At 39.4% G+C, this 18,447-nt stretch overlaps 1 protein-coding gene across 1 annotated transcript in view; it reads right to left on the bottom strand.

Moving 5' to 3' along the window:
• The window catches only part of PTPRR (protein tyrosine phosphatase receptor type R), a 145,262-nt gene that overhangs the window by 56,503 nt on the left and 70,312 nt on the right, over positions 1-18,447 (bottom strand). Inside the window, exons 3-5 of the mRNA XM_065743306.1 lie at positions 12,929-13,042; positions 10,698-10,853; positions 3,908-4,018 (exon numbers count right to left, since the gene is read on the bottom strand). Coding sequence (XP_065599378.1) covers positions 3,908-4,018; positions 10,698-10,853; positions 12,929-13,042 — 381 coding nt within the window. The remainder of the gene's footprint in view (positions 1-3,907; positions 4,019-10,697; positions 10,854-12,928; positions 13,043-18,447) is intronic.

Genomic DNA, 18,447 nt, shown 5'->3' with positions numbered 1-18,447 from the left:
AAAGTTGAACCAATCTTCTTCCACTGAACTCCATGCTGACGTTCTCAGACAGGGGCTTGCAAAGGGCTGGCAGATAGCATGAGCTCAGTTCTGTTACTCCAAAGGAGCCTATGTTACACCTGTGTACCAGACATCATCTCTTGAGGGGAACATCAAAAATATCATTTGAGCTGTGGCTGCTCCTATTGTAAAACGTTCCTGAGAACCATGAAACTTGAGACAATTACCATTGCATCTTCTGCAACAGTCACAGTACCACAAGTACTGCATGTGGAAATGGGTGAAAGGTGCTCACACAGCTCTTTGAAGGTGCCCACACATACACATATACTTTCTACACTGCTTGCAAAGCCACAAGAACAGAGCCTCAACCTATGCAATTTTTCTGCTGCATTTTTTGATTCCTATTTCCCTGCTAACACTGCACGGAGATCCATCACTACAAAGCTTTTCAATGAAGACTGGATATATCTGACAAGTTTGTTTTTTCAAGGATTAGCATTAGAGGTTTATCTGGGAACTGACCTAATGTCATTAGCAACACACCCATTAAACAAGACTTAGCTTCGTAAACCATCTGTTCATTCAGGAGAGCTTAGAATTAAATTGCACAGATAAACTCTCTTGGCCACAGTTTTGCAGAAAAACAGCCCTGCTATGAAGCAAGGATACAGGGATCAGTAAAGATAAAATTGGGATTTAAAATATTTTAACCCTTTATCCCAGTGATCACTTTGGCCTCATTTGTTTCTGGTAACCAGAGGCTTATAGACAAGACATTCACTGTCATGACAATGTTAACCATACCCTCTTGTCTCTGATATGCTTTGACATAGTTTCTTTTGCTTGAGACCCCAAGAAATTATGGGGCTGGGTTCAAAAACTCTGAGCTATTATTATCTCCTAAACTTTTAAATACTTTTTAATTACAAGATTCTAGGGGAAAAAAGACAGCCAATACTTGCAGAATTTGAAAAAAAAGCTGAAGAAGTACATGTAATCCTCAGAGACATAAACCAGTCATTTTTTAATGAATTCCAGATAAAAGTAAAAAAAAAAAAAAAAAGAAACAGAGAAAATGGCCAAAAGGCAGTGGTCAATTCCGTTGCCAAGTTCTGAAAAGTAAGCTTGGTTGTGTCATTTCAAGTCACTTAAAATTGTATCTGTCAGTAGGGGAAACAGATATGAAGGCCTTTACTAGGAGAATTGATGCTGTATTGATATCTCAGAAGACTCATTGTGTAGAAAATAAAGAAGCATGGAGCAACAGTTTTCCAGGACACACACAGTGGATCAGCTTTTTTATGTTTCATGTATTAGATCTAGGGTTCAAAGCCAGGTTCAGTGGGAAATTAACTCTTTTTGTGTCCTCTTTGACTCAGCTCACGTGGAAGAATGACAGGGTGCTGACACCATGATAATCACTCTTCATTTCTGCTCAGTGTTCTATAAAAGTAAACTGATGTGATAGTTCAGCCAGTGCCTCCCAGCTACCCATTCAAAGTGCCAGTGGAACTCCATTTCTCATCTTCAGATAGAAATGGAAAAATCACAGAGAGAAGGAGGTCTCTGGGATGAAGTTCTTGGTAAGCGTTACGTGGAGCAGCAATACAAAAACTCATCTGCCTAGAGATATTTAGGGCACTGAGGACTGTACATCAAAATCTCACCAAAAATGGGGAATTAAGATGGTTCACTGTAACTAAAAGTGTTCTCTAACAAGTGCTTATCAGCACGTGCGTGCAGCTGTGTGCACATCTCTGCGTGAGCCTGGCTGCTCTGTGTACGTACATGAGAAGAAAGCCAACCAAAAAAATTTCCCTTCAGCTCTGGGGAAAGGATGAAATAAAATGTTAGTCATGTTGTTTAATGTATTATTACTGCAAAGTATTTGAATACCTTGATTTGAATACACTATAAAAGCTTTTAATAGAAACAGAAGATAGATAATCCAGAACTAAATACACAAAAACACTACTTTTGAGTCAGCTTAGACACTACTGTGGTATGTTTCAACTATGTTTCTTTAAACTGGTAAAAAAAAAAAAAAAGTGCTGAAGAGAGTGGGTTGATATTAGTTAGCTGTAGATAGCCTGTATTTGAATTGCTTTCAGGAGGACTGAACCAGTTTATGAATCCTGAAACTTGTGACCTTAAAAACAAGTGAAAAAAAGAATATTGAATTTTTTTTTGTTTTGTTATTCAATATTCTTTTTGAAGGGATTCCAAAATACAATTATGAAGTTGAAAAATATTCCTAATTCAAGTAACTATTTCCCCAGAGCATCAAAAAACTGCTCATAATTTATGAGACACTGGAGCCAGTAATAAAAATTTATACTCCCACATTTGTTGACAAGACAAAAGTCGTATCTTTCAATATTTTAAATGAAAAAATAATCCTGCTTTCTGATTTTTTTAAGTGAAAAGAATCACATCATTTAGAAAACCACTTCATAACAACTGAAGCATTTCATAAATTGAAAATGATACTTCCAGACTATTCAAAACAGTTACAAAGAGTTATATTTAAAAAGAAAAAGATATGAAAACATTGGTTTATCAAAACAGAAAAAAATAGTAAGAAATATTAATAGCTAAAAATTTAATCCACTGCCAAATATTACACTAATATATTTAGTGATAGCTCAATTATTTCTCTGTGTAAAGCAAGAAAAAAAAAAGAGTCCTATTTTACACACTGAAGCACTGATGCTGTTAGCCCTACTTAACACTTTACTCAGTGTGATTTACAAGTGATACACAATGCTCCCAGCAGAAGCAAGCCAAGCTCTGGTTTTTCCCACAGCTGAGGGCAGCAGGAGCTGAGTGTTGGTCTCCATGTCTAGTACGTTCCTTCCTACTCCCTACTTTAAAGGACACTTCCAAGTCACTGTCACATGAAGCTAATCTTTCTGCTTTTGGACCAAAGAGCATCTTGCATTCTGTTTCTTCAACGTGAAAATCTGGAGTAAAAGTAAGTTAACTTGCTATCTTGAAGTGAGATAACATAGAAAAATGAAGATGACTAGGAGGTAGAAGTTATGAAAAAGAACAATTTTGTGGGAGGCTTTTAAATAAGATTTTGTTATAAATTTGAACATCTTAAATCTTAAATGTTCTTTCCCTCTTAAGGTTGTAAGTAAGAAATTTGCCTAGATTAAATTAAACATTAATTGTATTTGCAAGCAAAATAATGAAAAAGACTCCAAGGTATTAGAAATTCATAAATATTGAGGGTTTTCACAGGATGCAGTATACCCACAACTTTATGTACCATGGAAGACATACATCATATGAAATGTAAAAGAGGAGAAATGCAGAACAGCCTGGGAAAGTCAATGATGGTGGAGTCTTGCTCCTGGTCTGCATGAACTTTGCACACCTCACATGCAGCATTTAAAGTATTTCCTACAACCAGAAACATGCCCACTGAACTCACACAGCGAACTATGTTATTCAAGAACACAATGACTCCTTTGTGTACTTGTCACTTCAGTTTAGAGTCTGTAATTTCAATATATGAACACAGACACGTGCTTTCTCTCTTTCTAACAACTGTACATTGCCAACAGTGTATGAATGTGTTGTTGTTTTATTATTGTTCGTGAAATGAAACACAGTAGGCTAACACAACTTCAGGGATCTGGGACCTTAGTAAGAAGGCTGAAAAGTCATCATTCACATCACTCCAGTTACTCTGCAGGCTTAGAGGCCGCAATTTAGTTCTTCATCTAGACTAAAAATATATCAAGAAATGTATTTCTTCAAACTTTGGCTTCACAGCATGATGAAAGCTTAGTTTTTAACAGCTCTGAGGAAACGTCTCATATAAAGAACATGACTCCACCCTTCACGCTGAAAAAAGTATGAAGAGCAGCAAAAAAAGGTAAAAAAGCAAACTTACCATTAAACAAGTTACTAGAATGACAAAGATGCTGAGAAATATGACAACTGCGTAAAATCCTTCTTTGCTCCAGATTTTGTCTGCTTCCCGCTGGCCTTGCAAAACATTTTTCTTAAGAAAAAAAAAAAAAGGAAGAGAAGAAAAAAAAGTTATGCAGTAGCACGGGCAGATGAAATAGCTCCCATCAGACACCAATCCCCATCTCCAGCAGCCACAGCTCACGTTCCCAAGCCAGTAGCACTTACTCTGAGCCCCTGCCCCAGCTCAGCACCCTGCCTGTGTGTCACACGGGGCCCTGGTGCCACATCAGGTGATCCAAGATCTCTGTGACTGCCTCTCCCACACAAGCAAAGCCTTGCTTTGAGGCTTAAGCAAACGGGTCTGGTGCTCTTCCTTGGAAACTACCTGGCCAAGCAGAGGAAAGGGCAGCACCTCGGCGTGGGCTGAGGAAACAATTCACACTGCCCTTTTCTCTCACTGCTTATCTCCAGCCCCACCGCCTACACGCCAGCCTCCAACCTGTTTGCACTTTACACAGTGACAGCAGGTGACTCGATGCTCACCCAGGCGCCCTGGTGCTGCCACCTTTACAACAGACACCCTCACGGATGTTACATGCACAGCAGAATTCCCATTACGCTGAAAGTGCTTTCAAAACTCCACTAGCAGTCATTCTGAATGTTCTTCCAGTAATCTTGTTATCTCTGGGTTCCTGCTGATCCCACACTTCTATGCATGCTCAAATTTGAAGAACTCCTGGGGAACTCGTGGAGATTATGAAATAATAATAATTGCAAAAGCATATATTTTCGGCTTTATTGTAGCAGGCTCAGCTAATAAACGTTTGGAATTTCCCTACACTGCTAGATATGTTTGGTAGCAGAAACAAGGTATATATACTCAGCCTAACTGTAACGTGTTATTTACAAGAAAACATGCTCTCTTTCAAGAACTGGAACCTTCCGTTGCACAGAGCCTCAACAGAAGATAAGAAGACATTGCCCTCCTCCATTCATTTTCTTCCCCATTCTTTAATTGCACATTCAATACAGAACTGAGGGAAAAACACAAGTTCCATTCCTGCTCCACATGTTCAAAGTCTCTGTGTTCACCCTTCACTGAAATTCACAGAATGGCTTGTAGTGGAAGAGACCTTAAAGAACACCAAGCTCCAACCCCCTGCTGTGGTCAGGGTTGCTACCTGTTAGGTTAGGCTGCCCACGGCCCCATTCAACCTGGCCTTAAAGTCCCCTAGTGGCTTTAATTACAGTTCTTGTTAACAAATGAGCTGCCTTATCATGGCATACTGTTCTTCTTTCCTCCCAGGGACACACTGTGTGGGGACTGAGAGTTGCTCTGTTTTCACATAGGAAATCAGGAATGAGTGGCTGCTTGCAAGGACACTTCAGGATTTAGCATAGACAGTTCACTCTTTTGGACATCAACATATCAAGCAGGCTCCTTGCGTTTCACAAGCCCTCCAAACAGGAAGATCTGATGCAATTGAACTCATCTGGTAAGGCCTGATGAGGAGGAGGAGAGAGTGTACTGGGGGAGAGGGAAGGCAAAGAAATACCAGGCTGAACGCTGCATGCCCACTGTAATGTACACTTTCTCCTTTCATTGCAGATTTGTGCCCTGCCTGCTTTAGAAATGGGCAAAACAATGCTAATGCAAGATAATTCACAGATCACACTGTCACAGGATGCAAATGCACAGGAAAGCACTGGATAGCATGGTAAATTCACAGAGAATTGCTTGCTAAAAATAAAAATGCATATGTATATGTATAACCAGAACTTGGCTGCTTTCAGCATAAGAATTTTCCTTGAAAGCCACAGCACTGGGGACCAGCATGGGAATCCTTTACCTGCTGAAGTACAGAAACAGACTTGTAAAGGTAAAAGATATCAATTAACCAAGATTCATCACTGTCACTAATTTTTTTTTAGCACATTTATATTTTACTTAATGTACTTAACTCACTAAATGAATTATAATATCTGTCTAAAGGTACATGTGTTCAGTATGCTTTTTACAGATCTGTCTTTCTAAAAGTACATTTCAAAGAATATCAACCAATGTAAAAAAAAAAAGTGAAAAACAAGTATGCTATGGCTTTCACGGGTCCAGCACACTGCTTTGAAACAACAAAGCAGTCCCTTCACTTGAGGAAGAAAATTCCCCCCCGCCAACCTGGGGGAAACTGAACAGTGTTCAGGAGAACAGAATCCTTCCTTCAGCTACTCCCCCATTGACAGAAGAGGCTGTGACTTCCAGCAACTGAGTCATTTCACTTCCATGATAAGAAATTGCTTTCTGAAATGTTAGCACTGCTAAGTTAGAACTTTGTTCTTGGGTCTGAGAGATCTGATAAGAAGGACAGCAGTTGCCACATGCACTGCAAATTGCTAACAACCAGGAAACAAGCTCACAGGACAGCCAGAAGGCAGAAGAGAAGATAGGAAGAGAAGTCAAGCGGAGCAGCAAAAAGGCACAAGAGGTTAAGGCATGAGAAATACAAGAGCACGGGGCTGGCTGTAGAGTACCAGTCGCACAGGCCCTATTAGGTCCCAGAGCAAACTTGGCTACTGGGAGGGTGGACACCATGTTCATTATCATGACTATTATCCTTAGTATCTGACTCCATTTCTTAAGGAGTCTTCATAATCTGGCAAGTTATTGAAGCAGAATTAGCCTGGTTCATTTAAATAGTTTTAATTCAACATCATTAAAGGTGGGAAAGGAATTGTGTTTTGTATTCTACACAGTCCCATGCTATTGTCATCCTCATTGGAGAGTGCCTGCACAGGTGTCTGCTTTGCTCTAAAGTGGAACATGTTTAGAAAAAAAGACTTTATTAATAGACTTAAAAACACCAAACATTAGATGTCCACTCACCCTTCTGGTCTTACTACAAAAGCCTAGCATGTTATTTCTACAAACAGGTGAAATGCACAGCCAGCAAGAGACACCAACCTGAAGCAGTCACTGTAAAAGCAAGGACTGAAAGATCCTGCCAAGATTTCAGGAACTGCCAAGAAAGTTAATCCTTTTCTGGAAAAAAAGGTGAATGCTTAACTTGGGTCATTTAACCTCAGCTAATTCCTTAGGCTGAAACACTAGTGAAAGCATGGCACATCACAGTTCAGAGCTCAGAAGAAAGCTTTTGGGAAGGAGGGGATCAAATTTAGGATCATATAGGGTTCATCAGAGTTCAAACTCATTTACTTTGATTTTTCTGTTATTCTATGTTAGCTAAGGAAGGCTTAGGAAAGACTGATGAGAAATCACTTCCCTCCAGAGAAGCTATGCAGGAACGCTGGTGACCTCCTCAAACACTTAACATGCCCTATGACAAAGCCTCCTCAAACATTCCAACTATGCTGTGTTAAGCTATTGCCAAAGTCACCTTTCAGTTTCATGATGATTCTCTCTATTCTGGCATTCAGCCCTTACACGTGTGTGCGATGGAGTGCTGTGTTCACGGAAAAGCTGTCAGCCTGCAGGGCACTTCTTTGTGTGCCAGTCAGCTCACTGACTTAAGGCTTCTGTATGCTTTAAGTGCATGACTGCTTCCTTTGATTTCTTCTCTAGCTGAAGTTAATATCACATGCTTCAAAAGGCAAACAATAGAAGCTTGTGCAAGGCTGCTGAAATTGTACATTTTGAGATTGCATAATTTTGGAATATACTCTGACATGGAGATTTCTTCTTAATGCTACAAATCCCAGCTAGGAGTTAGCTTATCTCAAAAAAAAAACACAGTAAAACTTAATTTACTTACCATAACTTCAGTTTTTCCTTTATCCAAAACCACTTCAAAGTCCACTTCTATTCTACTAAGCTCTGAAAATCAACAGTATTTTCTTTTTATTCTCTCAGCACAATTTTAAGGCACTGGGATTCTCAGACTGTAGACACAGACTGCATCGGTGGTTGAATTTAGTCCCATCAAGAAACACCAGTTCAGCAGCTACTTGTTTTAGGGAAGTCTGCTCGCTGCCCTGCGACACCATCGATCAGAGTAAAGTCCTAAATTCCACTTCAGACACAAACTTAGACCATAACAAAAGAACAAATGCTGCAACTACAATAGGCCATTGGAAAAGAAAGGACATACGAAAGGATGTGTTGGCTTGTATCCCTGAAATGGCAATGACTCAACTAAAACTTTCATTTTCCCCACAGGTACACTTTCTATTGTACATCAGGCAGAAAAGGACTCCAGTGGTTCCAGCAGCTAAAACATATATGAAAACAGCTCTTCCAACAACTGCATAATAAGAAAGTATGATATGAATTTTGAGGAAGGTAATGTAATTGAAAATAATTCCATCAATGATTAATGCATCACTAGATGTGAATTGGCTAATTATTAGCAGAACAAATGCAGTTCCATACACCTACATCCACTGAAAGTTTAACTGTTCATGGTATCACATGGGCTGAGACTTTAAAAATGAGCTTCAGTTCTCCACCCCAGTTTTCCTATCGCATCTTCATAAAGTCTCTTCTTTCCACCAGCACTAGCTCTCTGCAACTAGAAGCCTAGTTCACACTAAGCTCTGTAAGAAAATGACAACCAGGCAAACTCAACAGAGGTACCTCCAAGATGGGCTGAGCTGCCTACTGGAGGTATCTTTTTCATTCTGATTACTGCAGAGAGGGTTGGTAGCCTTTCAAGTCTCATGCAGTTAATAATGAAAAAGACAACTAATACTGGAGAAGAATTCCAGTCCTAACACCTCTGAGTCACTATCTAGAAAAGAGGAGGATGCTCATGCCTCTCATGCCTCCTTTTTGCACAGATACACTGCTAGTGCATATGTAATACTGGTTGGGAAGAACTCAGAAATGTTGGTGGAAGGCTGTACAGTTTATTCACTCATGATTTAGTTAGGGCTGATAGCTGAATGAAAAGTAAATAAATGGTTAGTAGTTGAGCTGAATAGTTGATAAGGTTGTCTTTTAGCTGCAGCTTTCTGTTGAGTCTTACAATACAAACACATTATCAAGATTGAAAAGGAATAATAGAGTAAATAACACCATAAAATGGCAAGATTTTTGCAGAAACAGGGTTTTAGCTGTATAATCTGCATGCAACTGAAATATTAAAATAATCTTTTATTTCTACAACAGCATTAAAGTGAGAGAAGGAGGTAGAGCCTGAACAACTTTCATTCTAATCATCCTTTTCTACAGGATTCTCTCTGGTTTTCCACTTTTTTTTTTTCAGAAATAAATTTCAAATACCTGAACACCCCAGACTACTGTCTAACATAGATGGGATCTTAATTTCAGCACTATTTTTTCCCAGCATCTTTTCAGAGCTTGATGACATTTCTCCATTCATATATTATTCAGATATGTTCTTGTCCCACATCTACCTGAAGCGTTATTTGTAACTGAAGTACTTAGAACAGATAATTGCATTTATCACAATGGTCACACTCATAGTAGTAAAGGATGCTGTAACCTAAAGCGAGCCTAGCCTAGGTTACAAATGGGTGATAAAAAGACTTGATTTGACTTTTGGACAACATCACTTTTTTTTTTTTATTAGAAAAGCTAAAACCTGAGAATTGCCTCATTTTCATAGTGGTAGGTTGCTATAAGTCATGTAAAATTGCACTGAACTGACGCTGGTTTTATATTGCCTTTTTTATACTGAAAACATCTTCAAGATTCTTGAACAGAGTGAGAAGCCCTTAAAATGAACATAATTATTTCCAGTTAGGAGAAATACAGGTGAACATAACAGCTAGTGCTGGCTCAGCACTGAGTCAAGTATAGGTTTAGATTCAGATAAACATGCTCTCCCAGAATCACAGAGATTGGAAGGGTCCTCAAGAGATCACCAAGTCCAACACCTCTGCTAAAGCAAACACCCTACAATAGATCACAGTAGATCACAGTGGTAGGCATCCAGACAGGTCGTGAATATCTCCATAGAAGGAGACCTTACAACCTCTCTGGGCAAACTGTTTGTGCTCTGTTGCCCTTACCATATAGAAGTTCTTTTGCATGTTAGTACGGAACTTCCTATGTTCAAGTTCTAGGCCATTGCTACACACCACCGAGAAAAAACCATTTGTCTCCCACCTTCCTTTAGATATTTATAAATGCTTACCAGATACTCCCCTCAGTCTTCTTTTCCCCAGGCTGAACAGACCCAGGTTACTCAGCCTTTCCTTATATAGGAGGTACTCCAGGTCCTTTATCATCTTCTAGGAGATCCCTGTCTTTTCTGAACTGGGAAACCCAGAACTGAACACAGTAGTCTAAACATGGCCACACCAGGGCAGAGTAGAGGGGGACAGTCACCTTCCTCAGCATGCTGGCCATGCTCTTTTTAATGCATCTCACAATACTACTGGCCTTCTTGGCCGTAAAGGCACACTGCTGGCTCATGACCAACCTGTTGTCCAGCAGGACCACCAGGTCCTTCTCCACAGAGCCCCTCTCTAGCAGGTCATCCCCAACCTATACTGATGTGTGCAGTTATTTCTTCCTGGAGGAATACTCTGTAAATATAACTCTTAGTTGTAGCGCGTAACAGCTCATAAGAACCTCTCCTTTTTCTGCAGGGGGACCTTGATTCTCACATTTAAAGAGTCTCACAAAACAATATTAAAATAATAAGGCTAGTTACATAATTCCTGTATAGCAGTAATACCATCTTAGCTGATACATTCCCAGCCTCATTCATGAGAACCTCAGCCTGAGAACTACTGTGGCTGCTGTAAGATCTGCCAAATCCATAACAGGTTAGAAAAGTGATACCAACCTCAGGAGAGACCTCCGTTATTCCAAACTGTGATAAACTCTGATGCAAAATGTTGATATTAAGTGAACGCAGAACTTCTTCAGATGGGAGCGCATCAGAAATTCCTGGCTTTCTGTTCAAGGGAGACACAAACAGTTCCACACAGTTCTTCTTGCCCTAGAAAAGTAGTAATAATAACAATAGTTGATGGAGCTGAAGTGCAGTCCTGTTTTGGTGCTAGGCATTGAACAGAAATGCTTAGGATGATGCTGTGGTATTTTGGCATTGCATTCTAACCCCACATTGTGAATACACTACAACGTCTTTTCAGTAGGCTGCAGTGTAACTCTTAAGAGAGCACAATGAAACATGAGAGGATGCTTAAAAAATAGGCTGAGCATGCCAGTTTCTCTCCTCTGTTAATCCCTGCCCTGATTTTGTTGTTGTAGTTCTGTTCGCAGAAGTGGTGCTGTGTTAGACATGCCAGCAATGAAGACCATAGCAGGGCAGCAAAAGAAGAGAGTGCTGAGTGCTAAAGAAGTCCTCCACTTGGTTGTGATGGACCTAAATCAGCATATCCACAAAGGGTGCATGAACTCAGATTAAGAGCTTACCTCACTTTAATTATCTAAGTCATCTCCAAAGCCAGTTCAGAGAGACTGGCATCTCCAGTGGATGACTGATCCCATCCTAAAATAACCAGGATCTCAATGCTTCTTTCATCACCCTTCTGCACACCTCCTTTGGAGGAAGCCTACATGAGCAGCTCAAACTCATACTGAGTGAGGTGAGATGAAATTTGATGTGCCCAGCTTGCTTGCCAGCACTCTGCATAAAAAGCTCTGGCTCACAGTAGATGAATAGGAAGTGAGAATAGTGCCTCTTAACTGTATTTTTATCACTTGTGAATTTTGACTTCGTGATTTTAAGAGCAAATGAAGCAAAAGATTGTGTTCTTCCTACATCACTAAAAGACTAACTCATAGTAGAAATTCACCAACATCAAGAAGACTAATAATTAATAGTACTTAATGTATTCTTAGCTCTAGGCAGATTTGAAATACTATTACCTCTTTCCTTAGATCAAATGAGAAGTGAAAAACTATCAGTCAGCAGAAAAATGAATATCACCTTCCTTTTTTTTAGTTAGGTAATTTCCACAGAGCATAGTAAGAAGGCAATGAAAGGATTGGGAGTGTTGAAATATGTACTTCAAACTCTGCAACATTTCTCATTTAATTTTGTTTTTTCTGTGAATATATCTTCCATTCAGGCTAATACAGGGACAAAGGAGAATCAGCATCACTTGTCAGGAATGAGTGGCATCCTGGCAAATATGAAAAGAACTGCATTACATTCCTGTTCATCTTTTCTGCTATATGTCTTATGTGATCCTTTCTCCCTGAGACATTATTTGAAGGAGTTTTATAGCCCTTTTTGATGTATACAATCCTATCAAGCTATCAAGGCAGGCAACACTTCTATGCTGAACCTGTCAGCTTTCTTCCCAAATATTCAACTTGAAGCTAGAATAAAATAAAACTCTTCTTCACAGTGCAATGTGAATTGAATGCTAGCAATACACACACAATCCTGGGTTTCTTTGTTTGTTTCATGTCTTAACTCTCAGAAAAAAAAAAGACAGCAGCATTAAGAGTGTATGCTCTTAACCATCCACAGAAGAGCAAAGCACAAACTGTTTTTGAAGTCTTTGCTGCTGGAAGGAAATTTCTCATCAACTTCTGCAAAAATGACACAATAGCATTAATTGAGTATAGACTGCTATATCTAAGTAGCAAGTAACAAATATTAATATTGTGATGGGACATTTAATTTACTAATGGACAGTCTGATGGTAAACTGTGAGGATGCCTTCGAAAGGCAGAAGCGTGTATTTTTTCAGCAAGATTCAACCTCTGAGAAACAACAGTGGCTTCTGTTGAAATGTGTTGTAGAACCGCACTGGAATGCAAACTAAGGAGTAAAAACTGATTATGACTAAGACACAAAAGAAATCTGAGTTCATTTTGTCTAGACTGTAACTGAGAATGGTTTACTTTCAAAAGAAAATTTATGTCATTTTGTAATGGAGTGTCATTTTTTTGTAATGCACTTCTAGAGGAAAAAAAACTTCTGGTAGATTTTGTTTTTGTCTTATTTTATTGAAGTTCTCCACAATATCAAGATAATAAATATGAGAGAATCCCAAACCAACAGGTAAATTTTATCATACCTGACCTTATGATACTTACAATGAGTCTGTTGATGTGAACTTGCTGAGGTAACAGTCCCAGTGCTGCAGCCACTCCTTGGCGAAATATCCGAAGCAATGTGATATTCAGCTTGTTTATGTCCATTTGCAGTGTCTGAAAAACAAAAAACAGTTCGAATGAACACCTTGCTCAACACATTCAGCTCTCAACATATCTGATCTCTTGGGTGCTCACTAATTGTTTTTTTTTTTCCCCCAGAATGAAAATCTGCAATCTACTTTCATTGCAACAGGGAAAATATCTAAAGGAAAACTTGAGCATCTTAAATACTGCTTTTAGCAAAGTTCTGCCTTTTCTCAACAACATTCAGAATAGATTCCAGATGTTTTTGGCTAAATTCCTCAGCCAAGATACAGTGCTCAAGGTAACATAACTGCTGCATTGGAAATGAAAGACATTGAAGAGCAATCCACCTTTGAAGAATGAGATGTTGGATTTACACAGTGAAGATCTGCTTTGAATATTTTTCTCCAGGGTTTCTCCCTGCAGGCAAAGAATGGATCATACCTACAGAAATTACCTTTTTTTTTTTTTAATTTTGATTAGCAATTTCTGTGATCAAGGTGAAAGCATTCTGGATACATTCCCCATGCTTGAATTTCCCAAACTTAAGTTCATAAGTTCATCATCTTAAGCAGACTATTAATTCTTAATTGAGATGAACCAAGGCAATGAAGCATTTTCAGTGTCAGAAGAACAACAAAATTTAAATATTTCCTCAGGATCAAGAAGTTCCTCAGGAACTTCTACAAAGTTGATGGAATTTTACCCAGGAAATAATTAAGCTTCAGATCTCTTTCCCAGAAGACCCAGATATATCTCCGCGAATAGTGCATGGTGGCCAGCTCTGGGGACTCTTTCTTGGCTTCCATGTCCTGCTTGTGGACAATACACAGTAGAGATGAGAGGGGAGGAAATATATTGGATGGTCTCAGGTGGCCTACAGCATTTCTAGCAAGGCAATGGTTCAGGAGCTTATCGGGTTCTGACTGAGCCAGTTGACTTGAGCTGAAAAAAGATTTTTTATTTTTAACTTTCTATTTAAATCCATAGGACAGTTTACTGCTCTGAGGAGCCAAGCAAGGATTTTTCCTTCCTAATCAGAGTGGCATAAAGAGAATTAAATATCCATAGGTCAGACATCACATCATGAACATGGCTACAGGCAGAAAGAAATGTCACTTATCTCAAAAAAAAAAAGCACCACACATTTTGACTGCTGTTATTTGAGTGTTTATAATGTAAAACCAGGAATAATTTGCTTTCTTCTTCATTTATCAATTTGATCTTTGCATCAGAATCAATTTTCATTTTTCTTTTTTTCCCCTTTTTCTTTTAACCATAATTGGACTGTCAGGTCTTGATGCATCAGCTATGATCTGCTCTCATCCTACACATGAGCTTTAATTCAACTGGAAGCATTATAGGAGGCCTCTCTTTCAATGACCCTTTCTACCTTGACATTTTCAAAACACAAAGTCTTCTCCTTGTTTCTTCCTGAATTAAACATCCTGTGAGGTTACAAATCTGCTGCAGCTTTGTCATTGGAACAGAAGAATGCCTTGAGGGTGGAGACAGATCTTCATCTGGTCTGAGCACTGATCCTGCTGTTGGGAGCTGTGAAGGTGTCCCCAACACAGAAAGCTGACAGCCCAAAGGATCTGGGGTAGCTGAAAAGGGGAGCTGCTGCCAAGACAGGAAGGTTGTGAGCATCCCTATACATCCCATCGGGATGGAATAATGGAGGACAAATCTCCTGTCTGTGCCAATGACTCTTAGTCACAGGGGCAATGATACCTGTTGTTACTGAACAAAGCTAGCAGGCATAAAAAAATATATTCAAGTATATATAGGTATCAGACCCCATGAACTGAGATGCTGTTACATAGCACATTAAGAGCTCACTGACAATGACACAAATGAAACATCCAAGAAAAATATCCAGCTTCAGATTAAATATCAGATCTTAAAGAAACTATAAGAAGGTAACATTCGTGTAATAAATTTAGCACACTAGAATTGTGGTCCAGGGACAAAAAAATGTGGTGAAACTCAGTTATCTTCAGGAGAGTCCCATTTCCTTCTACCAGGCCTGAATTTGCCGCACCATGTCCTGTAACAAACATAGAAGGCTATATAGTCCATGTGTCTGTATAACTACACCTTTATTATCCTTAGTGTTTCAGGGAAGCCTGAAGAGCACAGCACTCTGTCACTCCAGATTCAGCCTGCTTAGAAAGCTCTGCAGCTGGAGACTTCAGGTCACTTTCCAGAGCATTTTCTTTCCTTGGTTGGCCATACCACAACTTAGTGGGATGGCTGAAGATTGCATGGAGAGAACTAGTGTCTGTCCAGACACAGAGTATGAGCCTGCTGGATGGCCTCCAGACCCCAGCACACACTTGGACACTGCCCAGGCAGGCAGTCACAGCACAGGTCCACAGCTCCTTGTAGTGTTGGGAAGAAATTTATCCTTAAGCCTCAGCACACTTCCTATGCAACAATAAAAAATGTGATCATTCATAAAACAACAAAAGCAACAACAACAAAACAAAACACACCACCCAAGAAGTAAATTGGTAAGGGAAAAAAAACCTTTTTTCTGTAAGAGCCTTGCTTTGTTATCTGATGAAAGAATTCTCAGTTGCTGATGCTTCTGTGTAGCTTAGTTTCATGACAGTGAAAAGTAGGTAAGAGGAACAGAGACTACCCTTTTCCACATCAGGCAGCACATTGGAATACATTTGTCTCTTTTTATCAGGAAGAAGCACTGCAATCCAGAATATGATGCTTTGGGAATGGGACTGCTACGTAAATCAGAGAAAAAAAGCTTCTAGAAATGCCAGATGGGACCCTACAAGCTCCTGCATTACAGCAGGCAGCGTATCAGTACTCCGTGCTCTTACCCTCTTATTTGTATTGAAGTCTTAAAAACAGAGCAGGAATGGATCAGACTGCAGACACAGCAAGTTCAGCATCCTGTGGCCAACTCAGGATGCTAAGAGAAAATGACAAGAACAAGGCAGGAATATACTCTTTTTCAGATTAAAAGAAAAAGACGAAAATAAAAGAAAAAAACTCAACTCTTGCCTATTCCCATCAGTAAAAAGTTTGTAAAACCTCATTAAAATGTTTTCCTTTGGCATAAATTCCATGACAAAAAGAAAAAACAAAAAACTGCACAATATTACTGTGCCATTCTGATGGCATACCTTGATACCATGTGAACCACAGCCCATAAAGATGGGATTAGAATAGCAAGTTGATACTAAATGAACTGCAAAAGCAGCAATACCTATACAATAGACAAACAGTACAAACTTCCCTTAAGAAAATCAATCCTAGAATGGAAACCTGCCTGACCACATACAGACTATAACTGCACAAACAGAAACATGTATTTCAGTACTGCCTGCAAGAACATGTGAAAACAAACGCTGTAAGGTGAATTGATAGCAGTAAATAAAGATTATGCAAGACATGTCTTACTGTGGTACTCTAGTCAGTCCTTTTTCTTTGGAGAAGCAAGGGCTGAACGTTCCAGTCAGACAGCACCAGTCATTTACCTTTACTTCTGCACAGTGTTTATCACCTTATACAACCCACTCCCTGTGGAGCTCATGCTTCTGGGTCTGCTGCCTCCGATGGCAGGAGTGACTTGCAGAGCCCAAAGGCAGAAACACCAGAGGACACAGTTCCCCCAGCAATTACTGATCTGGGTATTGCAACCGTAGCAACTGTTTCTAGGTGCATCTGATCCAAGCAAAACAGGTAGCTGAAAAGGAAACAGATTTCTGCCTGTAGTGGAAAAGAATCCCGGGGGCAGAAGGCTGGCAAAAGGAGGCTGGAGAAAAAACTTTTTATGAGAGAAGTTTAAAAACAAACCAGCAAATTTTACATCCTAGGGATTTTTGAAATACTCATTTCATTATGCTCATTGGACTCAAGGGTAGGGAAGCAAAAGCACCTTCTCCAGTAATGACTGTCCTGCTGCAGTGGCTTGTATGTGGAGAAGGTGATGAGTGCCACACAGAAAGGCTGAAGATGGGCAGGTAATTGTGAGGATTTTAAGACAGGGTAATTGTGCCAAGGAAGGTTCAGGTTGGATAGGAAAAAATTCTACTCAGAGAGAGCAGTGAGGTATTGACACAGGCTGCCTAGGGAGGTGGTGGAGTCACTGTCCCTGAAGGTGTACAAGAAATGTAGAGACATGACACTGAGGGACATGGTTTAGCGGTACAGTTGTGAAGGACTGATTGCTAGACTAGATGATCTTAGTGGTCTTTTCCAACCTTAATAACTCAATGAACACACAACCAGAGCAAAGCACACTGCCAACACAAGGCTCCAATGACACTTTGCCCTAAGCCAAACCTGTGGTCAAGGTTGCTTTCCCTTCTCTCCCATTTACCACTCTCCCTGCATCGTTATTTTCCCCAAGAGAAAAGCCTGCTTTTTTTTTTTTGTGAAATCCACAGCACATTCTGAATTATGACTGCAAGGTAAGATAAAATTGCTGAGAAACAGTTTCCTTCAGCTCATATAAATTCTCCCCAAAATAAAATCAGTCATTTTTGGTGATTAAAGGAATTCCATGTTTCTTACATATTAGCAAATGCCTGCAATGATCTACTGAAATGTTGATCCATTATATATTTCTGCTGCAACACAATGTGAATACAAATATTGGGAAATTTAAACATTACCAAGGTCAAAGAGCAATTGATGAAAAACGGTGTGGGAGAGTCTTAACTATTCCACAACAGCACAGAGAAAATCATCTAAAATAGTGGAAAAATCACAGGCATGTGTTTGAGTTACAAGAACCAGTGCAGAGCATCCATTAATGCTCTATAAATCTCTCTTGCTCTGCCAGGTCTCTGTTCAGACCTGGAACACATTGCTGGGTAAGTCAAGCAGTTTCTGAATAGGAGACAGCAAGGCTGCAGAACATGCTAATATGCCAAAACATAAATAAATAAAATAAAAAGAAATCCCAGATTTCACATGTAGGCTGCAAAAAAATTTAGCGTCCTTGTCCAGAAAGCATTTGGGTGATGAAAAAAAGAATGCTAAATTGGTTCCATGTAAATGCAAGTAAAAGCGGTAGGAATGGGATACTTTGATTGCTTCAGCGCTGATTACTTCAGGAAGTTCTGTATATTTGGATGCTGCCTTTCAAGATGTGACACTACACAGTTTCACTTGCATCTTTATTTTAGGAAAAAATAACAACCCACAGAAGACTTTATGGAAAATCTGTTTTTTAAAATAAGCATAATAATTCCCAGATTTATACAATTTTCTATACAGCCTTAAAGGACATCTTTGATTCTTGATTAATTTTTCATGAAGGTAGATAAAATTTAAATGTTTTTTGCATATTATGAGCTCTTTGAAAGAAACCAGAGACACGAGCAACATTTATTGGAAATGTGGGGGTAATCTAATCAGTTAACACAACTACATGGACACCTCTCACGCTAATTTTCAAGTAC

Source organism: Cyrtonyx montezumae, unplaced genomic scaffold (genome assembly GCF_038088225.1).
Source record: "Cyrtonyx montezumae isolate F1298 unplaced genomic scaffold, pur_monq_1.0 scaffold_3, whole genome shotgun sequence".
Taxonomy (NCBI): domain Eukaryota; kingdom Metazoa; phylum Chordata; class Aves; order Galliformes; family Odontophoridae; genus Cyrtonyx; species Cyrtonyx montezumae.
Note: the sequence above shows the minus strand (reverse complement) of the source record. Positions and strands in the feature narration are given on the sequence as shown.